General features: G+C 37.0%; 1 protein-coding gene across 2 annotated transcripts in view; it reads right to left on the bottom strand.

Moving 5' to 3' along the window:
* Positions 1-26,606, bottom strand: part of Sytl5 (synaptotagmin like 5) — a 94,310-nt gene that overhangs the window by 20,057 nt on the left and 47,647 nt on the right. Inside the window, exons 7-13 of one of the 2 annotated variants that reach the window (XM_051141003.1) lie at positions 24,259-24,388; positions 21,733-21,839; positions 15,868-15,960; positions 15,060-15,125; positions 9,699-9,877; positions 7,963-8,062; positions 5,964-6,125 (exon numbers count right to left, since the gene is read on the bottom strand). In XM_051141003.1, coding sequence (XP_050996960.1) covers positions 5,964-6,125; positions 7,963-8,062; positions 9,699-9,877; positions 15,060-15,125; positions 15,868-15,960; positions 21,733-21,839; positions 24,259-24,388 — 837 coding nt within the window. The remainder of the gene's footprint in view (positions 1-5,963; positions 6,126-7,962; positions 8,063-9,698; positions 9,878-15,059; positions 15,126-15,867; positions 15,961-21,732; positions 21,840-24,258; positions 24,389-26,606) is intronic. The other variant, XM_051141004.1, reaches the window with a different exon arrangement.

Here is a 26,606-nt window from a genome sequence, read left to right on the forward strand (position 1 = left end):
AGAGAATCCTTAATTTGTATAAAGACTTTCTTCTGGTCTGATTGGTCCAAAGAGAATTCATCATTTGCATAAATGTTTACTTTGGCCTGATTCGTCAGAACACAATCCATCGCTTGCATAAAATGCTTATGTCCGCTAGTGATAAAGTATAGAATTTTGTGATTGTTTCAAATAGTGTCCTTCATTTACATATCAGTCTATTGTGACCAGTATAAATCTGAGTGCTCTGATTGATCCAAGCACAAACCTTCATTTCTATAAAATTCTTATTTTAGTCATGGATGAAATGGAGAATGCTTTGATTTTGATTAGTGCAAATACAGTTCTCCTCTTGCATAATAGGCTACTGATCTAAAAATTGAGTGTTGAGTGGTCCAAAAATAAGTGGTAGTTTGCATGAGAGTCTTAGTTGTACCTAATACAGAATTTACATTCTTTGTATTTTTCAAAAGGCAAATATTCATTTGCATAATTTGTCTATGTCAATATTAAACTGTGTACAATGTAGTGATTAATGCAGTCATATTTTTTCCTTTGCACAGGAGTCCTTTTTTTTACTGATATAAAAGTGAATTCTATGATTTTTTCCAAAAACAAGTATTATATTTGCACAAAATGCTTATTTCTGTCAGGGATAAAATTGTTTGAAATATACTCCTTCATTTGAGTAGTAGGCTTATTGTGACTGCTCTCAAATTAAGTGCTATGATTTGTCCACATATAATCCTTCATTTGCAGGAGTAGCTTAGTTGTACCTGGTACAGAATTTATATTCTTCTAATTTGTCATAACAGAACAAAAACCTTCATTTGCATAGTTTGCCTATGCCAGTGGTAAAATGTGGATAGTGCTCTGATTGTTGAAAACATGCTTCTTTCTTAGCATAAAAGAACTTTTGTGAATGATTTAAAGGCTTGTGTTGTGATTTGTTTAACACAATCCCTCATTTGCGGTTCACAATTCACATTTTTGTGATTGGTCAAAATGTAGAACTTAATTTGCATAATTTGCCCATGTCAGTTGTAAAACATGGACAGTGCTGTGATTGGTGAAAACATGTTTCTTCTTTGCATAGGTGTTCTCTGTGATTGGTTTAAAAGTGAGGGCTGTGTTTGGTCCACATACAAGCCTTCATTTCCATTAAATGTTTACTTCTCTCAGTGATGAAATGGAGAATGCTGTGATTGGTGTACAAACATTTCCTCATTTACATAAGTAGGGCTATTGTGACTTTTATAAAATTGAGTGCCGTGATTGGTCCAAATTTGCATGGGAGGCTTAGTTGTACCTAGTTTAGAATTTACATTGCTGTTATTGGTCAAAATGCAAACCTAATTTACATGAGTTGCCTATGTTAGTGCTTAATTGTGAACAATGCTGTGATTGATGAAAATATAATCCTTCCATTTCACAGGAGGCTTCTAGTGTCTGGTATGAAAATGGGTGCTATAATTTGTCAAAACACAAGCCTTACATTTGTATAAAATGCAAACTTCTTTCAGAGATGAAATGGAGAATTCTGTGATTGTTTCAAATATAGTCCTTCATTTGCACAGTAGGGATATTGTGACTGATATATAATTGAGTGCTGTGATTGGTCCACACACATGCCTTCATTTGCAAGAGTGGCTTAGTTGTACCTGGTATAGAATTTACATTCTTGTGATTGGCCATAGCATAATGTAAACCTTCGTTTGCTTAGTTTGTCTATATCAGTGGTAAAATGTGGACAGTGCGGTGATTTGTGAAAACATGGTTGTTCCTTTGCATAGGATGCCTTTTGTGATTGGTATAAAAGTGAGTGCTGTGATTGGTTTAAAGCCAATCTTTCATTTACATTTGAGTTATTGTGCCTGGTACAAAATTTACATTCTTGTGTTTGATCAAAATGCAAATGTTCATGTGCATTATTTGCCCATGTCAGTGTTAACATGTGAATGTGATGTGATTGGTGCAAAGATGGTTCTACCTTTGTGTAGGAGGCCTTCTATGAGTGGTATAAAAATGAGTGTGCTGATTGGTCTATATACAAGACTTCATTTGTAAACAATGCTTACTTCTGTCAATGATGAAATGGAGAATGCTGTGATTGTTACAAACATAGTCGTTGATTTGTATAATAGAGCCATTTTGACTGGTCTAAAAGTAAGTGCTGTGATTGGTTCAAATACAAGCCTTCATTAGCATGAGAGGCTTGTTGTACCTGGTGCAGAACTTACATTCTTGTTATTAGCCCAAAGGCACACTTTCACTTGCATAATATGCCTATGTCAGTGGTAAAATATGAATAATGCTGTGACTGGTGAATACAGTTCTTCCTTTGTATGTGAGACCTTTTGTGATTGGTATAAAAGTGCATGCTGTGATTAATCCAAACACAGCCCTTCATTTGCATAAAATGTTTACTTCTGCAAGTGATAAACTGACAAATGCCCTTTTTGGTACGAACACTTCATTTGTGTAGTAGGTATGTTTTGACTGGTATAAAAGTCAGTCTGGTTCAAGCACAAACCTTCATTTTTATAAAAGGCCTGCTGTCAGAGGCACAAAACTGGCATTCTTATGGTTAGCCCAAACATAAAACTTCATTTGCATAAATTACCTACATCAGTGGTAAAATATGGACAGTGCCATGACTGGTGAAAACATAGTTTTTCCTTTGCATGGGACGCCTTTTGTGATTGTATAAACAGTGCTGTGATTGGTCCAAATGCAGATCTTCATTTGCATAAAATGTTTACTTCTGTTAGTGTGAAATGGCAATTGTCCTGTTTTATTACAGATACTTCATTTGTGTGGTTTGTTTATTTTACTACTATAAAAGTGAGTCCTGGTTTAAAAACAAACCTCCATTTATATGAGACACCTCCTGTCAGAGGCACAAAACTGGCATTGTTATGATTTTTCCAAATAGAAACCATCACTTGCATTAATGAGTTTAACTGGTGTGAATGTTTACACAGAACATTTACATTGTAGGCTTGATGTGACTGGTGATGATGCTTTAATTGGTAAAAACACAAACCTTCATTTGTATAACAGGCTTTCTATGATTGTGGCCAAATGGACTGACTGGTGCAAACTGAAACCTTCATTTGCATGAAAGTTTTCTTGTCACTTGAGGAAAACATAATTCTGTGATTGATATTAAGACCTTCCTTTTTATGAGAACTTTGCTGATTGGTCCAAATGTTATGTGTCCCTCTCCCCATATATAAAGCTGTTGCACTCATTAGGTGAATCAACTGGAAAATCTCCTCATGCTATCTCCAGTAAAGATGCAACATTAGGTACAATGAAAATCTCTCAGCTTGTCCTTTCTTGCTTACATTTAGCAAAAGGGCTAATATATAAGGAAGCAAGCTACAGAGCCAGTGGAATCACAGTGACTGTACAGACAGAAGAGCATCATTTGAGAAACCAGCAGAAAGAGTCACAAAAATAGCCAGCTACTTGGTATCTGAAGAGGCCTAAATAGATAAGTAATCAGGGAACAGTCTATAAAAGTGACAGAGAAGCTGGCTGTGTTGTGATCACTGCAAAACCAGTGAAACTGCAAGGCCAGTGGCCAGCAGCAGCAGCAATAACAACAGTGAAAATGTGACAATAGATGATTCCTGAGCAGTGGTCATAACAATATAGATAGCTGAATAGTTTGAAAGAGTACAAAGGCAAGTTCTGTATATGAGGAATGAAAGAAGAAAGTGTGGAGAGAGAACTGCAGTTTAAGAAGAATGAGAGCTCTGTATTAAAGAGCCAGAGAAAGGAAACTGCTCATACTATTCACTCGATGGGTCCATAGAATTGTCTTTAGCATATAAGCATCTCATATATCCATTAGCTACACAACACAATTGTGAAGCAATGAGAAATCTCGATACCTAAATATCTAGCTGTAATGCTAGATATTGACAAGGGCAAAGACATCTAGATTCCTTGGGCCCACATACGATCTACAACACTTGTACAGCATAGATACTTTATGTCTGTCTCTACAAGAGCTGCAACATTTGTAGAGTAAGTGTCCTGCTATATATGGTCTACATGAGAGCTACACTAAAGAGTGTAACATGCTGCTGCTCTTTGTTTCTGTTAAACATCAAATGATACAAGGCAAAAACTATCAGAAAATAGTGCTTGAATAGCTTCTTCTTGTTTATGATATCTATCCAGGCAGAGTAAAATGTCCTGAGCCAGATGACTAGTAGCAATACTATACAAAACTATGTAAGTCATAGAAAACTGCTAAGTCTTCTAGACACTTTTATGCTAAGGATTTTCATTCAGTTTCAAATGCCTAATTCTGAATGACTAAATATTTCTTATACATAATATCAGAACAATTTCATTATATCATGGATTTTCTTGCTGGTAACACTACACCTGTCTTTATCTCATTCATGTCAGTCATGTACTTACTATATGTTATGCTTAAGAATTTTAAAACTTTATTTCATATAGGCCAAATATATCTCCTAATTTTTTAAGTTATTTGTAACAACTTTAAGGCCAATAGTTTAACTCAACCAGCAAGTTGAATATATAAGCTTCTTTATCTATAAAATAAGGAGACCTTACGTCACTGCCTTGTGACTATTAAATACCAGTATGTGTTGCTGCCACTGATAATGATATGGGAAACATTATTTGGGCTTTCTCTCTAGTATTATTATATTGTTACATTTGTACTATCTATTGGGTCTGATTTCTTTTGTGGTAATCTTAACATTATGGCCAGAATATGCTATAAATGTTTTTATTCCAATGCATCTTACCTCACTGGTGAATTATTAGCTCATTAAAATATAATTACAGTTAGGAAATCCAGGCAGACAAAAAGCATTATTTTGATTATTGGAAGAGAAAAAAATTCTCTTTTTTTCCTGGACTGTATATACAAAGTAGGGAGCCATCACCCACTAATAGCTAACAGTGTACAGGTTCAGCATGTGTGGAGCTAGGAAGGGAGGTCAACAGTATGTGGACCCTGAAATTGAAACCAAAGAAGAGTAGAAAGTTAAGGGACTCCAAGGTGCAGTTAAGATTTGCCAATCTGGATCAAGCTACCAATCAATGCAAATACTACCAAGCTTTTATGGACAGCTTACAATGTGTCTAACAGAATACAGACAGTAACACTTTACAGAAAACACTTATCCAACCCTTATATCAGTTCTTTAAGAGGAATAAGCACTTCAGATACTCCATGTCTCAGAGCTATAACAACAGCTACCACATTGATAATTATGTGTTAAATTCAAATACAAAGGTTTAGGAAATAACTTGCCCAAGATCACATAGGCATTTTGAAGCCATGGGGGAGCCAATGCTAATTTCCATTCACTATCTCTACAAATTGGTTTTGTCACTACATATAAATAATCTCACGTAGCATAAATATGACTTTTTATTTTCCCTCTTATTTACAAACTGACTATAAATGTGAAGAAAATGAATCCAAAGCACTATTATTCTAAGGTTGAACATTTTCGACTATACTAGCATTTTATGACTCTCCAAAGTAAAAATTGTTTTGGATAGTGATCACTTTCTCATGTGAGCCAAGGAAATTATTCCTGCTTATTCTGTAAATTGTAAAGAATGAGAAAGAGAGATGATGTTTTGAGATTGGTTGTGCTCTATGGAATTGCTTTGGAAGGCATAAAAATAAAAGATTTCTTGTTCTACTAGGGTCCTAGAGTGTTGTCTTTTTTAGCAATCCACAGAAATCTTCAACTGATATATTTCAGTAATAAAAGTCACTCATGTATGATTGCATGGCTTCTTATATTCTATAACACATATCTATCAAGAGCTTCTAAAACAATGGACTTATATTTATCAAAAGATTATAATAATCTGTGCAGATTATTACTGGAAATTTAGACGTCTTCAACTTCTTGAGGCCTGGGATTCAGCCTGGATCAAATTTGTCTAATTGTATAGCCGGAAGTATTTCCTACCTTGGGCTGAAGCACAAACCACTCATCACACGGATTTTCAAAGTTCCATGAGTCAAAAGCAATCTCCACCTCTCCAAGGAAACTGTTGCGTCCAAACCGATCATAGTGCCAGACTGAGAGCTGCAGAGTTCTTGTTTCTAGCTGGGTGTGGCTGATGGTATACTACAAATGAGAGTAAAGCATCACACCCTGCCAAGAGTGTTCCATCTAACTGTAAATCAGGCTACAGGAATTCACTTCATTTAATTTTCAGACCATAGGCAGCCGCAATATGAAAAACACCTTTGATTTCTGCTACAATTGAAATTATAATGCCAAAACACAGTTTAGAAATTACACACACACACACACACACACACACACACACACACACACACACACACAATGGCACATGCACACACATATATGTACGTATAGAAAATTGTAGGGTCAACAAACTTCAGGGACAATATGAAAGTGTTAGGTGATAAAGAAGCCTCTTTCTAACTTTAGCTTTTTTTTTCATTTGCCTGTTTATTTTTGTTTTTTCATGTCTACTGGTACTTTGTAGATCTAGGCTTAATATAACAACCCTCCAACTTGCTTATGTATAATAAATATCCTTAAATGTAGAAAAGTATTCACAAGAGAAATTAGTAGCCAATGTTTCATAGAACCTAGAATTAAGGGTAGATGTTAAAAACTACACACATTTGAGCAGAAAAGTAAACAATGGGGCTTTCTTTATCTTTTCCAGCACAGTGTTACAGAGACACATGAGTACACGCCCTCTAACCTTCTGTTGTTCCATATATCCATCTGGGCCACACTTGGAACTGACAGATGTCTGAGCTTGGATTTGTGTGTATTGCTGGCCCAGCTGTGACTAGCAGACTAATACTGGCACTCTGCTTCCTGAACGTATTTGTTATGATGTTTACCTCTTCTTCTTGAGCTCCTCTTTGCTGTCCTATTGTGACTACTGGATTCATACACAACTTGTGTTTCTTCATTTTCCATTTGATTTGTCTTAATATTGGACCCTGCTTCCACATATGCCTCTACTAGTGCATGTAGACTCTTGGCTTTTTTCTATTATGACCACCCACTGTGTTAGACTCTGAATCTGGGCACAAGTCCATGTATTTTCCTGTGATTACAATACTTTTTATCTTTCCTTTGTCTTTCTCTACCAGGCCAGATGGATCCAGAGTGAGAGAAAGTGCTGTTTATAGCTACCGATAAGAAACAGAAATTTCTTTAGAATTTAGAACCTAAGGTCTGGTTCATGTTTTACCTAGGTATTTTCAGAGACATCTCAAATCTAACCTGACATTGCTAGTGTTCATTAACCACACTCTCATATTTAGCCAAACTTGGAGATCCTAATAAAAAACAACACCTAGCCCTTGTTAGCAGAGCAATAAATATGCCAAAGTGATTTGCTGAGTTGATGACAAAGTCCATTTAAGACAATGTCTAAGAAAACAGACTGTTCAAATGTACAATTTCTTTTGTGGAAGTCTAGATGCAATTTGTAGTTTTACTGGATTATTTCAACTTTAGGTATAGCCCCAGCAACAGCAAACAGTGAACAGAGTAAGACTAGGTTACTTTGTTTTTCTAGTCAAAAGAAGAAGAGGAAGAAGAAGAAGAAGAAGAAGAAGAAGAAGAAGAAGAAGAAGAAGAAGAAGAAGAAGAAGAAGAAGAAGAAGAAGAAGAAGAAGAAACTGATAACATTCAAATCCTAACTTTCCAAAGACACATGCAAGTTTTGAAATATAAAAGTACTCCATTTAGTTATGTTTTTCCTCTTGGTCAGTTTCTAATTTTGATACAGAATAAGCTGGTCTCATTCTGGGGCTGGTCTCATTCTGTAGGCCAGGCTTACTTGGATGTTACTTAGCCTTGAACTTTTAACAATATTCCTGGCCCAACCTTCTTGCCTATAGTTAATCCTAAATCAATGAGGTTCTAGTTAATATTACATGAGTCCCTATCATAGTAAATAATCATTTACCTTTAATGTTTCATTGAATTCTGGATTGGTACCTGTCCTGATTTTGGTCTTGCGCTTATTGTTTCGAGACTTGTCTGGAAGAAGGTATGACTTGACATAACTATAAATAACAAAGGATAAAAATCATTATTTGCAAACATACTTTACTAGACATATTCCAGAACTTCTGTAAGAAAAGGGAATGGGTAAGTGGATAAAAGAGAATGAAGAGACTTCAGTCTGAACAATAGGGTATCATAAATAGAACTCAAGAAAGCATTGATGTATATTGGTAGAGAACAGGCTTTGGCATCAAGGAAATTGGTTTGGGACCATCCACGTATCAGTGCTCTTGATAGCCTTGGGTTTTAACTTTTTCAGGTTTGTTTCCTCAAGTGTAGAAAGTGGGATAGTAACAACACCTAACCTGCAAAACATATATGAGTAGCTGTCATATTGTACTACTGCATACACAGAGCCTTCTAACATTTTTTTCTGTGATATATATCTCTCTATTATTAGTCCTATCTTCTGATGTCAGAACATAGGACCAACTGGAGTAAATGAATGGAAACTGACAACTTTATAGTTGAAACCAATATCTTGGCTTGTGATAGCTAGCTATTTTAGAAGTCTCTTGGGATAGGGACATCAGAGTAGACAAATACATGCACAAGATTGAATCATATTACATCAGAGTTCTGAAGCATATCTTCTAGGGTTTTAGATGGTTCCTTTCTGTGCTGGCAAAAAATATTTCTATTTGTCATTTAGCCATTTAAAATCTAGAGATAGGAAATGAGCAAAAAGTCCCAGCACTAGGTAAGCAGCTCTTTGTAATTGATAGTTGTTGGGAGAGGGACAATGGCTTTCTTCAACGGAGTGACACTGGGTATTATCAAGCATATTCCAAGGCAGGCCTTACACTCAGGAGTAGTTGACCAACATAAAATGGACTCCATGTCCCATGTGTATGTGTGTGTGTGTTTGTTTTTGTTTTGTTGTTGTTGCTGTTGTTGTTGTTGTTGTGGTGGTGGTGGTGGTGATGGTGGTGGTGGTGGTGGTGGTTATTGTTGTTTTAGAGAAATACAAAGAACATGAAGTTCATATGGGTGAATCTCAAAGATTTAGGACAGGAAAGAATATGCTCAAAATATATTGCATGAAAACTGTTGTAAACAACCAGCACCATACTCTTAGACATCCTGGTATATCCCAATATGTCATTCCATGAGGGGCTTCTGTGCAAGCTAAAAGCTTGTTAATCTTGAATCATATAATGGCCTCTTTCAAACCAGATAACCAAGGATAAAAACATCTTTCTCATACTTCAAAATACTTTATCATACTTTAAAAATACAGTATGGGAAGGAAGTCACAAGTAGCTTTATGAAAAGATTCTTTTTTTCTTTTCTTTTTTTTTATTTTTACACATACATTTATATTATTACACATATATACAAAAAACTACCTACATCAAGAAGAACCACGAAGCCATCAGGAATTATATAAATGTTACATTCATGGTGTTTTGGCTATTTGTATTTGACAGCCGTGAAACAAACATCTTTCTTATCTTGGTGCATTTAAAATTCTAAATGTAAATCACTATCTCTCATATTTCATCATTATCAACCTAAAACATCTAGACCTAAAAACATATGGAAGGGAGTCCTTGACCTCTTCTGAAAAGGAAATGTGCATTCAGACAGAGAAGACAGTGTTAGAGACAGTAGAGAAACATCTTATGTGCTTACGCATCTGTCCTCTGTTTCTTTTCGTCTCCTATGGCCAGGTTTCTGCAATTCTTGACAAAAATGGAGAGCCCACCAGTTTTGTAGCAGTAGCTGATGTGAAGAAGAATTTCACCAGTGACCTTCACGTTGCCATAGTCTCCTGTTTCACTGTAAACACTCATCATGCTGTTAAGACTGGTCTGCAATAAAGAAGATGAAAGAAGTGGCCCGGTGCTATTCTAAGGCTCTAGTCACAAACTCACCCCTCTAGTCATTTCTAATTGCTCTGCTATGTTACTAGCAGAGGGGTTAAAGGTGAGGGAAGAAGGCAAGTCACTAACTTTGCTTGTTTTGCTGGTAGTACATAAAATTCTATTCTAGGAAGAACACTCCAATTAGTTCCATTACTAAGGGGGACAGGAAGCTTGCTGAAAGAGGAAACATCTCCTTTGGGCTAGCTGAAAACCTTTATTTATGTCTTTTAATGAATACAGTCATTTAGTGATTTCTAATATAATTTTGCTTCTTCAGCCCTGTCACTATCTGCTGTTTCCTGTTAGACTCTGGTGCAACCTAATTAAATATCTAGACTAGAATGATCAGGAGAAAGAAAAGCACACTCTATGTTATGAGCTAGCAGAAGAAATATTAAAGTGTCTTTCTCTACTCTAACATGGTGAATGCCATCAGTTCTGGGGGAGACACAGCTGCAACCTTAACAAAGGTATGGCAGGATGTCCTATACTCACAAGGCTGTCAGTTTCTCAGCTTAGTAGCTGTGTGTCTAAATAGGTAGTCCAAGACCCATGGTTTTGAAATGCCATGGAATAGTAATGACCAAAATATAGCACCAAAATAAATAAATAAATAAATAAATAAATAAATAAATAAATCAAACATACAAAAATTCTATGAGGGTGAATAAATGTTTTTGCCTAGATGTTTGTAACATGAAATATGCATTTTAAATCAATGTAGCATTATTATTCAGTGCAGTAACATGATGGACACAAAAGACCAGTAACATTTATGAATGACACAGTAGTTTCATAACCTCTCTTTACCACTGAGAAACAAGGACTATAGCAGTACACAGAGCTTAGAGTTGTCATTTGTTCATAGAGATAGATATACAGACATGAAAACTATACATGAAGCATCTATCCATCATATATCATGTGTGGGCATATGAATGTTTCTATGTATCTTTCTACCTATTTATCTTACTATATGTCTACCCATCTATGATTGGCTCTTGTGTTTCAAATAGGATTATTTTGTCAAGGAACAAGAGATATCTTACTTAGCTCATATTCTCTTTTATGCTGAAATCAAAGGTAAAAATAAACCAAGAATTCTAAAATCGCACACAAACTATTTTTTAAAGAGAGCCAATAAAGCTCTTCCCCACTTTTTCTTCTAACCAGTTTAGCATCTCTGGTTTTATGTCGAGGTCTTTCAGCCACTTGGAATTGAGTTTTGTGCATGGTGACAAATATGGGTCTAATTGCATTTTTTTTACACGTAGACATCCAGTTAGACCAGCACCATTTGCTGAACATACTATCCTTTTTCCATTGAATAGATTTGGCTTCTTTGTCAAAAATAAAGTGACCATATGTGTGTGGATTCATTTCTGGGTCTTCGATTCGATTCCACTGATCGACCAGCCTATTGCTGTGCCAGTACCATGCTGTTTTAATTACTCTTGTTATAGCTGTGTTATAGCACAGCTTGAGATCAGGTATGGAGATTCCTCTATAGGATCTTTTATTGTACAAGACTGTTTTAGCTATTCTGTTTTTTTTGTTTTTCCATATGAAGTTGAGAATTGAACTTTCAATGTCTTTAAAAAATTGTGTAGGTATTTTTTTTTTTTTTTTTTTTTTTGTGAACAACCAACCCATTTTTATTTTATTTTATTTTATTTTTTTTGTTTAATTTTATTTTTATTTATTTTTTTTATTAATTTATTCTTGTTACATCTCAATGTTTATCCCATCCCTTGTATCCTCCCATTCCTCCCCCCCCCCCCATTTTCCCATTATTCCCCTCCCCTATGACTGTTCCTGAGGGGGATACGTTCCCCTATATATTCTCATAGGGTATCAAGTCTCTTCTTGGCTACTTGCTGTCCTTCCTCTGAGTGCTACCAGGTCTCCCCCTCCAGGGGACATGGTCAAATGTGAGGCACCAGAACACGTGAGAAAGTCGTATCACACTCTCCACTCAACTGTGGAGAATATTCTGATAGGGATTGCATTGAATCTGTAAACTGCTTTTGGTAAGATGGCCATTTTTACTACGTTAATTCTCCTGACCGACGAGCAAGGAGTTTTGAATTTTTTTCAAACAAGTTCTTCACTTGATTGTTTAGAGTAACTCCTACATATTTTATATTGCTTGTAGCTATCATGAAGGGTATAGTTTTCCTAATTTCTTCCTCTGCATGATTGTCACTTGTATATAGGAAGGCTACTAACTTTTTTTGAGTTAATTTTGTATCCAGCCAATTTGCTGAAGGTGTTTATCATCAGTAGGAGTTCCCTGGTGGAATTTGGGGGGTCACTATGTACACTATCATATCATTTGCAAATAGGGATAATTTGACTTCCTCCTTTCCCATTTGGATCCCCTTGATCTCCTTTTGTTGTCTTATTGCTCTGGCTAGAACTTCCAGTACTATATTGAAGAGATATGGAGAGAGTGGGCAGCCTTGTCTTGTACATGATTTTAGAGGAATTTCCTTGAGTATCTCACCATTTAAATTTGATTTTGGCTATTGGCTTGCTGTATATAGCCTTTATTATGTTGAGGAAAGTGCCTTGAATCCCTGATCTCTCCAAAACCTTAAACATGAATGGGTGTTAGATTTTATCAAATGCTTTCTCTGCATCTAAGGAGATGGTTACATGATTTTTTATTTTTATTTTGTTTATATGGTGGGTTTCATTTATGGATTTCCATATATTAAACCATCCCTGCATGCCTGGAATGATGCCTACCTGGTCATAGGAGGAGCCAGAGGTTCCTAGAAACCTACAAAAAGAACATTATGACGGGCAGATCTAGGCCCAGGGATCCTGCTCAAACTATGGCACCAGCCAAGGACAATACAGGCGGCAAACTTTAAACCCCTACCCAGATCTAGCCAATGGACAGGACATTCTCCACAGTTGAGTGGAGAGTGGGGACTGACTTTCACACAAACTCTGCTGCCCCATATTTGAACATATCCCCTGGATGGGGAGGCCTGGTGGCACTCAGAGGAAGGATAGCAGGCTACCAAGAAGAGACTTGATACCCTATGAGCATATACAGGGGGAGGAAGTCCCCCTCAGTCACAGTCATAAGGGAGGGGAGTAAGGGGAAAATGGGAGGGAGGGAAGAATGGGAGGATACAAGGGAGGGGATAACAATTGCGATGTAATATGAATAAATTAATAAAATATATTTTTTAAAAAGAGAGCCAATAAGAAACTGAATTTGTCTTTCCCACTCTTAAAATAATGCAGCATAATTTTAAAACTTCAACTACATAATAATCACCCGGGTACCATTTTGAAATGAAGATTAAGTCTGACATTTTAAGTTTTCCACAAACAGCTATGCCTTAAAGAGCCAAATAATGTGTGCTTGAATTCCAGGGTACTACTGTAAACTCATGGGCATATCAAAGAAGATTTGAAAGGGAAACACAGCTACAATGGCACCCATCAGTCACCAATAGGGTAGGCAAAAGTACTAACTATATGTTTGTAGTGTTATTATCAATATTATACTTTATTTTTCTAATGAATTCTTATTTGTGGTATTCTGAGCTTTTGATAATTTCTTCAATCTAAAGCAAATTTCATTAAAATCGATATAGAATTCAGGCATGGTGGTACACATCCATCATCTCAGAGCTTAGGAGATGGAGGCAGAAGGATGTTGAGTTTTTCAAATAAAATGAAACAAGACAAAAGTGTAGAAACAAAACATTGCTGTGGAATGGCAAGTGAACATGACAGCTGTTGAGATTCTAAGATCTGACAAACTATATAGTTTGTCGGGTACACTCATTCTATTATTAGTGATTAATGGAACAACTGAAGAACAGAATAAAACATGGACCTGAATTATTTTTTCAAATAGTTATTAAATTCAGAGGATCTGTGTGCTTATTAAGTTTTTTTTTGGGGGGGGGGGACCAGTCCTTATTTTTCTTTTTCTTTTTTTTCCTTTTATTTAATTTTTTATTAATTTATTCTTGTTACATCTCAATGTTTATCCCATCCCTTGTATCCTCCCATTCTTCCCCCCCCCGATTTTCCCATTATTACCCTCCCCCATGACTGTTCCTGAGGGGGATTTCCTCCCCCTGTATATGCTCATAGGGTATCAAGTCTCTTCTTGGCAACCTGCTGTCCTTCCTCTGAGTGTCACCAGGTCTCCCCCTCCAGGGGATATGGTCAAATGTGAGGCACCAGATTACGTGAGAAAGTCATATCTCACTCTCCACTCAACTGTGGAGAATATTCTGACCATTGGCTAGATCTGGGAAGGGGTTTAAAGTTTGCCGCCTGTATTGTCCTTGGCTGGTGCCTTAGTTTGAGCGGGACTCCTGGGCCCAAATCTGCCTATCATAATGCTCTACTTGTAGGTCTCTAGGACCCTCTGGATCCTTTTATTTTGCTATTCTCCCATGCTTCTCTCATTTAGAGTCCCAATAGGATGTCCTCCCCTCTGTCCCACAGTCCTTATTTTTCACCCTGGAGTTACATGAGAGAATAACTGAAATTCCAGGAGCTCCATAAATTGAGAACGTTTGGGGTCCAAGGTTTTACAATAGTGTTGCTACATGGACCATGCTTCAAGTATTAAGAACATCATGAGTTAGCTTCAATTATATTACACAAGAAGAAAGTCTGGTTCACAAATTTTTTAGAAATACCCAGTTTCTAGTTAAAGTCTTACGGGTCACATTTCACTGCCCCATGATATAGCTGAGGGATGAGGGATTTCCTATAAGTAGAATAAAATTTAAGAAGTCATAAAATGTGAGATTTAGGATTTAAGATAATTATGACAATTTTACTACTAATAACCTCGTTTTCTTTATCAAGATACAGCTGTGACTTAAAATAGAGACACTTACTGCAAAGCTCATGTTATTGATAAACCATTGTGGGGCATGTCTTTTGCCTGGCACTCAGATTCTTACATTTAGTAAACTGGAGTCCTGTAGATGTTTCAGCTCAAGAATCCCTTCCAAAGGGAGTATCTAGCTGTGTACAAGTCAGAAGACAGGTGGGAGTGCTCATCCAAACCAAATTTCCCAAACCATGGATCTTGTGAAGTATGGTTGGAAAGAGGGTAACAGCAAAGGTGAAAACTCACGGTGTCTGAATCAGCATCAGGCACATTTAGATAGCTCCTCTTCCTATGAGATCCTGCTTGGGAGTTCTTTAAGGATGCCATACAATGACCAAAAGAAAAAGGGAATTAGAGCATGGAAATCAGAGAATCAAAGACATGCGCAGGTACGGAGGCAGATACAACAGCATAGGAGTGGCTAAAGGCTTGCTCTCAAGGGAGATCTTCAACTCAAGGTAAGAACAGAATTTTCCCAGAAGACAATGGGAAGCTCTGGACAGTTTGTTTTGTTTTATTTTGTTGGAGTGGGAAAGAAAGCAGAGTAGTGGTGTCTTGTAGGAATACGGTTGCCAGTAGTGTGGAGAGCAGGTGGGGAGTTGAGAGAATGGTGTGAGGGAAACTTATCAACAGAACTGGAATGATTTATATACTTGGGATGACTACGAATTAAAGTAGAAAATGAAGAAATTTAAGAATTTCTTCAGGTACGTATGAAACAATTGAGTATGCTTATAGGAGTACCCAATAACTCCTGCACCCATCAATTGTCAATTGTCGTAGCATGATAATTAGCCTGTATCTCTCACCATTTAATTCTTTGTGTTGGGAGTCTTCACACTCCTCTTAGCCAGTTCTTTAGAACATGGGAATGCAGAGTTGAAAAGCTGTGCAAGGATTGTGGAAGAAGAAGGGCTCAGGAATCAAAATAGAGTGTAAGGTGGTGTGAGGGCACAGGGCAAGCAGGAACCTACAATAGCTTATACCTTACCACCTCTTTTGAAACTGCACAGGAAATGAACAAGAGAAAGCAACTTTCTGTAAGTATGCTTACAGTTGACAGGCCACTTGCCAGACTGTGGTTATTTGTAGAAAACCCAGAGGACACTAAGTCATCAGCACCATCTTCAGTCTCTTCTAAGGAGTTCTAGGAAAGGATGTGAAAGTCAATGGCTTCGTTTATTTCTATCCCAGGATGATTTCTCTTATATAAGAAAGATTCATTTCACAAATACTTGGACAATCAAAGAAAAACAGAGGCATCAACTCTCTTTAGGTTTAGGGTTTTTACTTCCAGTTAGTCTTAATTATAAAATATAAGGAGTTTATAGGGTCTGGGCATTGTGGGTAGGGTCTTTTTCCCACAATGTTTGCTTGATGGGAAAAGCTTTGGAATCACACAGACATGGGTTCAAGTTCTACCTCCCTGTTCCCTAAGGTGATCACCTTGGACAACATGTATTTTTAGATAAACATCATACACACTTTTATTTTTGCCTCTTTATTTTGCTTCTTTTATCTTAGTTTTATTAGTACAACTTTGCCAATTTATATAAGGACATTTGCTTCTTGAATCTTTTGAAACCATTTCAAGATTTCTTTCTTTTCATAAGTCTTGGAAGTCATGTTATTTTTAAATAGGATTTTTTAAAGTCCTAGGTTTAAAATAGTTGGCTTTCAATACTTTGAAAAGATTACTGCTTTCATCTTGTACTCAGTATTACTATAGAAGGCTGATATTAATTTGATTCTTGTTTATTTGTATAAAACAAGATTTATTTCTATATGTTTTACATTTTTTTCTCTTGTATTTGACAGTCTTTGACTTTAATGTTTCTAGGTGTGACTTACTATTTATCTCTCATCTTGGATACTTTCAAAGTAGACATTTCATTAAAGTATGGTAAAAACACCCTTATTTTGCAACAACTAGTGTCTTTTCTTATGTTTCCTATTTCTGAGTGTGTGACTGTGTAGCAGTTGCAACACAAACTTCTAGTCATCACGATTCCTTATTTTCTTTTTTTCTTCATTTATTTATTTGTTCATTTTAAATCCCAATTGCAACCCCACTCCCTCTTCTCCTCCCAGTCCCACCTTCCCACCCACTTCCCCCATCCCTCCTTTCTCCCATGCCCTAACTCTGGGTACTAACCCACCCTGGCACATCAAGTTGCATCAGGACTAAGTGCCTTTTCTTTCACTGAGGCAAGGCAAGGCAGGCCAGCTAGGGAAATGGGATCCAGAGGGAGGCAATAGACTCCAACTCAAAGACAGCCCCTGCTCCAACTGTTAGGGGACCCACTTGTCGACCAAGCAGCCCATGAGTTTCATATGTGTAGGGGGCCTAGAACCAGCCCATGTATGTTCTTGGGCTGGTGGTTCAGTCTCTGTGAGGCCCCATGGTCTTTGGTTAGTTGATTCTATTGGTCTTCTAAAGGAGTTCTTGTCCCCTTTGAGTTCCTCTGTCCTTCCCCCAACTCTTCCACAAGACTTCCTGAGCTCTGCCTAATGTTTGGCTGTGAGTCTCTACATCTGTTTCAATCCACTGCTGTACGGAGCCTCTCAGAGAACAGTTATGCTGGTTCCTGTCTACAACCAGCTATGGAAAAGGGATCCAAATGCAGGCAACAAAGCCAGAAACAGCCCCTACTCCCATTGTTAGGGGACCCACATGATGATCACACTGCACATCTGCTACAAATGTGTAGAGGGTCTAGGTCTGGCCCATGCATAATCTTTGGTTGGTGGTTCAGTCTCTGTGAGCCCTCATGGGCCCAGGTTGATTTACTCTGTAGGTCTCCTTGTGGTCTCTCTTTGACCCCTCCAGAGGGGAACAGGGTGGAGGGGGGCCAATGAGCAGGCATGGGGGTGAGAAGGCTGGGAGAGAGAAGGGAAATTGGTGTTGGGGCATCCCAGAAGCAAGCTGGAGACCTGGATAGGGGAGGCTCCTGGGAAGATATTGAGGTTACCCTAGCTGAGATTATTTTCTTTTAAAAATAGCATCCAGATGATAGGGGGCTTGTTTAGAAATGTATTGATACATTCAGAAAAGTAGAAAGGCTGATACCATGAACTCATAGTTCATTCAGCTTTAAAGTCTTTTACACATAAGAGTGACTATATGTGAATGAAAGGTGCATGCGTGGGTGTGTGTGTGTGTGTGTGTGTGTGTGTGTGTGTGTGTGTGTGTGTGTGTGATGTGAGCCTTTTTTGTTTGTTTGTTTTTGTTTTTTTGGTTTTTCGAGACAGAGTTCTCTGGCTGTCCTGGACTTGCTTTATAGACCAGGTAGGCCTAGAACTCACAGAGATCCACTTGCCTTTGCCTCCCTGAGTGCTGGGATTACAGGTGTGTGCCACCATAGCCAGCCTGTTTGGTTTTGATTTTGATAAAATTCACTTATTATTATTTTTTTTTTAGTTTTTCCTAAGTGCATCAATCATTAAAATTATGGTGTTCTATTTTAAAAACACTGAACAAAGTATGTAAAGATTTTCTCCCAGGTTTCCTTTCAGAATTATACAATATTAGTTCTTACATTTGGATGACTAATTTTGAATTAATTTGCATTTTTGTATATAATATGTATGATAAGAATCAGGGCCTTTGTGCTTGGTTTTTGGCATAAAGGTATCCTATTGGCCCAGTATAATTCATTGAGATTATCCTTTCCTCAATCACAAATGACTATGTGATTATATGCATTTATGTGACTCTAACTGAAAGAGTTGATTTTTAGAATCTCAATTCTACTCCCATTTATTTCCTATGCTTATGCCATTGACTTCATCATCGAAGTTACTTAAAAACTAGTAGTGTAAGTCTTCCAACTTTGTTCTGGGCCCCTGGAATGTTCTTATGAATTTCAGAATTCTCAACTTTTTTCTACAAAATTTCCTAGTTGAATTTTGATTGGTATTGAATTTTGATTGGTATTAACCTGGAAGAAGTTTTCATCTTAAAAACATGAAATTTTCTAGACTATAAATAAAGTATCTCTCCATTTATTCAGGCTTCCAACTTAGCTCAATAAAAATTTAAGAAACAAAGTACACTTATACTTTTGAAAATACATTTATTTCCTACCTTTTTCAAGTATTTTTTATGTTATCAATAAGATTACATTCTCAACTTGATTTTCCAGCTGTTTGCTGATAGTATATAAATACAATTGGATTTTATATGTTAATTTTATGTCTTGAGACTTTGATAAATTGGCTGAAGTCATATTGTATTTTTTAATCATTTAGAACTTTCTACATATAGGATCACATCATTTGAAGATAAATGCACTGCAAGTGTTCTTTTTTCCCCTACCGAGAACCTTCCTTTCCTTTTCCCACTCTTTTCTTTCTCTCCTTTGCATAGTGGCTCTCATTTCCTGTGTAATGCTGAATAAAGGAACTGCTTTGCTTACTGCACTTTGACCTAATTTACTCATTTGTGCCATTAAGTACCATGTTAATTGTACTATAGATGCCCTTCATTAGGCTGAGGGAATTCTCCTTCTTTCTTTTTTTTTTTTTTTAAATTTTCATTTATTTATTAATTAAATCTCTTTGAAGCCGGATTGCAGCTCCCTCCCTCCTCTCCTTTCTAGGTTGTGGAGATGTTAATACATACATCTGTGAGACTTTGTCAAATACTTTATCTCCTTCTACTGAAGCATTATGGCCTTCTTTTCAGTACTACTTTCATTTATTTTTAAGCCTCATATTTTATTTTTCCTTGTATGTATATATGCCCATGGAGGCCAGAAGAGGATGTCAGTTCCCCTGGAACTAGAGCTTTAAGTGCCTGTGAGTCAACTGGTGTTGGGAACAAATTCATGTCCTCTCTAACAGCAGCAAGCACTCTTAAATCCCACTTAGTAGTAGTAGGTGATTTTTTTGTTACATAATGGAGTTTTAATGATACTGTATCAAGGACATTTGCACCTCTCTTCATTGTGTGTCCTGAGATATTGTTCTCTGTGTTCTTGGGATGCCTAGCTAGCTTTGTTAACCAGTAAAGTAATGGGTGTCACCGAATGATGTGGAAATACTTCCTCATCAACTTTCTGTATGAGTTTGTAAACTGTATGATTTCTTCATCAAATATTTAATGGACCAAGCACAATGGCTCACACCTGTTACATTACTACCTGGGAGGCTAAGGCCAGAGTACTACATGCAAGATTAAGGCCAGCATGGGCTACATAGTACCAGGGTAGTCTGGGTTACAGAGGGATACCCTGTTTACAACAGCAATAACCTCAAATACTTGATGGCATTCATTAGTAAAGCCATCCTCACCTTGTGTTTCCCCATGGGGAATTTTAAGTATGACCTGAAGAGGCTTCCATACACAGTTTAAGTTTGGCCTAACATTTTTCAATACATAATGTAGTGCAACCTAACTTGATATGTAAATAAATGTAATCTTGTGTTATAACTGTAGTTGAGTCTCAGAGAATCATGAGCAAAAATAAAAAAATAAAAATAAGAATAAATTTCAAAATCATAACCTAGACAGAGAAGCTGCAATCTTCATCCTCAATTTCATTTTCAGTATTTCATTTTCTTTTTAATGCCCATGTTCTGATTAGTCTCATCAGCCTGACTCATGCTAGCATCATCTGGGAAGAAGGAACCTCAGGTGAGAAAATGTCCCTATTATATTGGCCTGTGGGGCATTTCCTTGATTGAAATTAATGTGGAAGGGCTCAATTGACTATGGGCAGTGACACCCTTGGGCCTGGTGTATATAAGCGATCAGGCAGAGAAAGCCATTGGGGAACAATGCAGTAAATAGATTATTCTATTGTCAATTCTAGTAGATTGCATTACTAAATTATCCAGGGTTTTCTGAGTACACAAGTATTATTTCATATTTTTGTAATATTTAATACTTATAACATTTTTCTATTTTACCTTATGCATTTTTCCAAACCTCCAGAACATCATTAACTAATAATAATGGCAACTAGAATCAATTACTAAGTTGTTTTTTTCCTTTTTAAAGATTTATTTATTATGTAGTGTTGTGCCTGCATGTATGCCTTCTTACCAGAAGAGGGCACTAGATCACATTATAGATGGTTTGTGAGTTACCATGTGGTTGCTGGGAATTGAAGTCAGGACCTTTGGAAAAGCAGCTGGTGCTCTTAACCACTGAGCCATCTCTCCAGCGCTCAATTCCTAAGTTGTAATGGAAATGGATTAATAATATCAACATCTAAAGTGGCATATACTGTGACTTTTAAATATTTGACATTTGAAATCATATTTAAACGGCTTTCATCAGTTTTAAAAGAGAATTTTATAGGCATGACTAAAATTTTATAAAAAGTTTTTTGCTTTTTAAAATAGTTTTTTACGTTTTTAAATATATTGTTGGAATGTAATGTTACTTCATTTCATATACATATAGTAATTATTCTAGTCCTATCTAGAACAAAATATATTTTTCTTACTGTAACATTTTAATTCATTACCAAGTCACTTTATAATAAGTTTTATGTATACATTCATAAACTAGTTGTACTTCTGGAGCTTTATTTATTTATTTATATTATTTGTTTGGGTTTTTCTGAGACAGGGTTTCTCTGTAGCCTTGGCTGCCCTGGACTCCTTTTATAGACCAGGCTGGCCTCAAACTCACAGAAATCAGCCTGCCTCTGCCTCCCTGAATGCTGTGCTGGGATTACAGGTGTGCATTACCGTGTCCAGTTTGGTTTTTAAAATTTTTAATTTTTAATTTTTAAAAAATTATAGTGTTTTAGTTTCTTCTACATTTCATTGTGAAAACTACCAGAAAACCACAGTGTATATCTCCATTTTACTCTCAGCTTATCACCTATAAGTGCAAGTGCTTGAAGGGCAAGATCGTGGCCCTCCTTCCCATGTGCTATTGAACTTTCTTCCAAATCCAACTTACCAAGTCTTTGTCTAATGCCCCAGGGACAGATCTGCTTCTTATGCTTGACGTGTCCTCTAAGTCTTCTGCAAACGACTCACTCAAATCTAACTCAGATCGACTCCGGTCTGGAGGGAGAAATATGGCATGCAGATGTGAATCAGCTAATTTTGTCATGGGTTGACATTTCCACTGCAAATAGTTTACTATCTCAGTTTTTACATGTACATACACCCACACAGAGAGAGGGAGAGGGATGAAGTATCATGGAAACAGCATCCGGGTTTACAAACATCCTGCTGTTTTACATTAATTAACATACTTACATTTTTATAGTATCTTGAAAAATGCCTTGGTGTGAAGACACATCTGAGTTCATTTGGCCTTTGATCACAGGGGGTTAAGTACTCTGCTATAAAATCCAAGGGTAGCTTTAAGCTGTTTAAAGATTTTTTATTTACCCCGTCTTAAATATTAAAAACACTCCTAGATTGGGTCCTTAAGCTTAATGAGAAAGATGACATCATTCTTGAAGAGAATTCACTGTGTTTTCACATTTGACATAAAATGAAGCCAACCAATCATAAATTTCCATTTTTAAATGCCATGACTTCCATTTGTGCACAAGGGAATGGCTACAGAAAATCTGAGATTTTTTTATTTCATTAGTTACTAGAACATTCCTTCGTCAACGGACCATGTTGCTTTCCGGTTTTTATATGTCAGTTAACAAATGATGTACTTCTCAACAATGCTGCAGACAGCTTACCAAGGCAGAGCCGTTTACTTCCACAGCATAGTTCTGTTCTAAAATCCTGCTGAGACAAATATAGTTGCTTACAGAGGAGAGAGACTGGAGTGAGCAATCAAACACTAAAGTGTGAAATGGCAAATGCAGTGATGAGGAAGGTGCTTAGCGTGCTGCCTGACAGAGGAAGTGCTGAATGGCAGACATGCAGTACAAGTTGACCTTACAGTGTTAGTTTCTAGGCTACATTAATTTTTTTTCATTGAGCTAGTGAAGCCCTTTTCTATCTTTTTCTTTTAAAAATGATATCTATTTATTTAGTGGAGGTGCACATTCATGTGTGCCGTGATACAAGAGTGGAATTCTCAGGACAGCTTTGAGGAGTTGGTTGTCTCCTCTCACCATGTGGGCCTCAGGTTGTCAAGTTTGGCAGCAAGTGTCTTTCCCCACCACATCATCTTACTGGCCTACATTTCTATTTTTGACAGCATGCATTTTGGAGGGCTCTAGTCTTCAGTGCCACACATTTACATGGCTACACCACAAACACACAAAAACATGCACACACAAAGTATTTAGGAGCCTGAAGCTTAGGAAAGGCTTCCTTGAAATTCAAGTTAAAAGCCAGAATCTAGCCTTGGAATGCATGGAGCTATTATCCTTAAGTAACACATAATGGCTTAATGTTGACAGTTTAATTATTAATTTAGTCCAACATATGGCATATAAACATTACAATAGTGATGCACTTCTCTGAAGAGTTTTATTAGTCATAGGTAATAAATTGCAATATAAATAATATCCATATAAATGAGAAGATTTCTTACTAATAGTTTTAATATGTGTGTTGACTAGGTTTTTTTTTAAAGCATCATGGAATCCTTTATTGGGATGATACTCACTTATCATATATATATGGATGTATGTATGTAAACATCGTTTCCCCTTTTCCCTACTCCCTCGAAATCCTCCAATGTACACCCACACCCACCAGATCCACGGCTTTTTCTTTTTAACTGCTGTTACTTGGATGAGGGACCCTCAATTGAGAAAGTGCCTCCATCAGATTGGCCTGTATGTAAGCCTGTGGGGGTATTTTCTTGATTGATATTAATGCGGAAGAAAGCAGATCACTGTTAACAGCACCACTCTTCATCAGGTGGTCCTAGAATGTATATGAACTCAGGTTGAGCAAGCCATGAAGAGCAAGCCAGTAAACCACATTCATCCATAGTCTGTGCTTTAGTTCCTGCTTTCCCTTCATGACACACTATAAGCAATACAAGGAAATAAACCTTTTCTTCTCCAAATTGCTTTTGGTCATGGTGCTTATCACAGCAATAGAAACCACACTAGGGCAAGCTACTTCTGAATAATTCCAATTTAAAGGATGAAACAAATTGGCTGGGTATATGGAACGTCTAGCCAGTCTATAGATTGAACTGCCATTTCCTTGATCCACAGGTGACAGTTATTAACCTGTCATATTAAATGTACCCTAACACTATTTGTGTTTTCTATGTTTCTATACTGATAATCTGGTATAGCTTTGAACCTTACCAATGACTTATGTCAAGCTATACACTCAATAAGTAGATTTCTCATAAATGCAGTGGGCACAAGACATCACCTGGGACCACCTTTAGAAAATACTTATGCATTGGCCTATTATTCTAATAGATGATTGTTTTCTCAAGTATAAAACATCCACTCAATACCATATGAAATAGGAAATTCAATTTGAATTCATCTTTTTTGTAAAGTACTTTGAGTACAGTACTCATATTGAATTGACCTACCTGAGGAGATGGAGGTACCAGACACTGCTATGGAAGGTGTACCGGATGTCTTTCTGCGGTGACTCTTTGTGAGCTCCTCAGAGGTGTTTTCAATGGCAGCCAAAGCCATGGAATTTCCAAAACCATGTTCCTTCCCACAAAGAAAAATTGAGGAAAGGAACATTATACTGACTGATTTCTCTTAAAATCTTTTCATATAAGTATACTTTAGTATATAGATACTTATGTGTATTATTTGGGGGGAAGAAATGAAATCACATTTGAAGCGTCTTTATCAAAAATCTATACTTCAAAAGTTACTCTATGAAATTGAATCCAAAAAGATTTCAATTCTCTATGAAATATGTTTGAATTATTTTTTTCATTCATAAGACTAGTGATCTAGGATTAGCAGTCCTACATGGAGTAGCAGTGAGCTTCAGAACTATATGGTCTTGTGTTTGTCCTCTGTCGACATCCCCTCTTCTCAACTGCCCTGCTGTGGCTTTTATAAGGACTGTTTCCCCAAAGGTACAAAAATTGGTTGGTGATACAGGATGATGGTAGAACCATTTTAGAGGTGTGTCAAATGGAAGAATTCAGGTAATTGGCAACCATAGGGTGAACAGCTTGCTCCACAATGCATTCCATGACATATTGTGCTTTATTATATGCCAAAGTGGAGATGGCTCAGCTGTTAAAGGATAGGCTCACAAGCAAAAATACAAGAGTTCTCTTCCTCTTTTGTTTCTTTTCCTTTTTCTTCATTTCCTTTTCTTTCTGATGGACAACTCCTAAAACTATAAACTAAAACAAACTTTTCTTTTGAATATTTTTGTGTCTCAGACACTGTTATAATAATGGAAACTCAAGCATGTACACTCTTTTTTATTAGTTTTGTGTCTATCTAGAACAGTGGTTCTCAATCTTCCTAATGCTGTGACCCTTGAATACAGTTCTTCATGTTGTGGTGACTCCCAACCATAAAATTATTGTTGTTACTACTTCATAACTGTAATTTTGCTACTGTTGGGAACTGCAATGTAAATATCTGTATTTTCTGATGGTCTTAGGTGACCGCTGGGAAAGGGTTGTTTGACTCCCAAAAGGGTCACGACCCACCATTTGAGAACCTCTAAGCTACACCCTAGAAAGCTGACTCACATGCATCTGACTTTCTCTGCTGACATTTAACCTAAGACCCTCTCACTCTCTCCATCTAGAATGGTGTGTGGTCAAAATATAGTTAGTTCCATGTATGCTGAAATAAAAATGCCATGCATAGTGCCTATCAATGTTTATAAGAATGGAGACTTGTAGGGAGGAGATGAAGCACTGAGTGGTCTTGTTTGCCATCAAAATGGCTATGTCAAGAACCAATGCCTCGTTGCCATGGAAATAGCAAATCCTTCCTTGGGTGAGACTCAGAACAGCATCAATGTCTTCATCTTGTCTATATTAAGATGCACATAGTGTGTGTAGAAAATGCCAACTGTAGCTTTATTTTCCCACAGATATTTATTGTCAAAAGACTGCTCCCCTACAGAGAATGAGCCTATTGAGATTAGTAAAACTGCATCCTTGTTCGACTACATGTAATGAACCCTCCTCCTTGTACATCTGTAGGCAACAAACCCACATCCCCATTCAACTATTAGATCACAAACAGGCTGAGCTTGGGATGGGGGATGCAGCTTCTCCATCAGAGAAGCCAGGATAGCCAATCCTAGCTCTTCTGTATGTCTCTCTTTATCCTTTCTTCATTCCCTCAGCACTCCAGTTAGAACAATCCCCAGAGCCCTGTAAGACACAGCAAGTACCTTCTTCAACTTAGAGCCACCACAGGTGATGTAAGGGATGCCTACCTATAAATAAACGTTTGCACACATGGCAGAATTCGGTCTGAGATTGGCTTTCATTGCATGATATGACAAAACAAAACCAATCCCTGTCCCAACTTTGCTCATTCCTATAGGACCAATCTAAGGTTGCTTTTGTAAAACATTTTTTGAGGAATTCAAACATGAGCACTGCCATTTACATCACTCTATCCTCAACTTCTCTTTTGCTTCCTTCCCAAGCTAACAATATCTTCTTTAATTGTTATTGTTAATCTATCATTAACATTCGAGTCATATTACATATATAAAATAATAATAGTATTTCTCTCTATTTCTGTGTGTGTGTGTGTGTGTGTGTGTGTGTGTGTGTGTGTGTGTCTTACTGAATCCATTTAGCATTGCCCATATGTACATGTATCCAGTGCTGATGACTTGGGATGGAAAAAGCTATGCAGGAGTCCAGCCTTAAAGGAAAGTGATTCTCCCCTCAGCGCCTTATTGTTGAGATTGCATAGATACATTTTCTCT

This window comes from Acomys russatus, chromosome X (assembly GCF_903995435.1).
Source record: "Acomys russatus chromosome X, mAcoRus1.1, whole genome shotgun sequence".
Taxonomy (NCBI): Eukaryota; Metazoa; Chordata; class Mammalia; order Rodentia; family Muridae; genus Acomys; species Acomys russatus.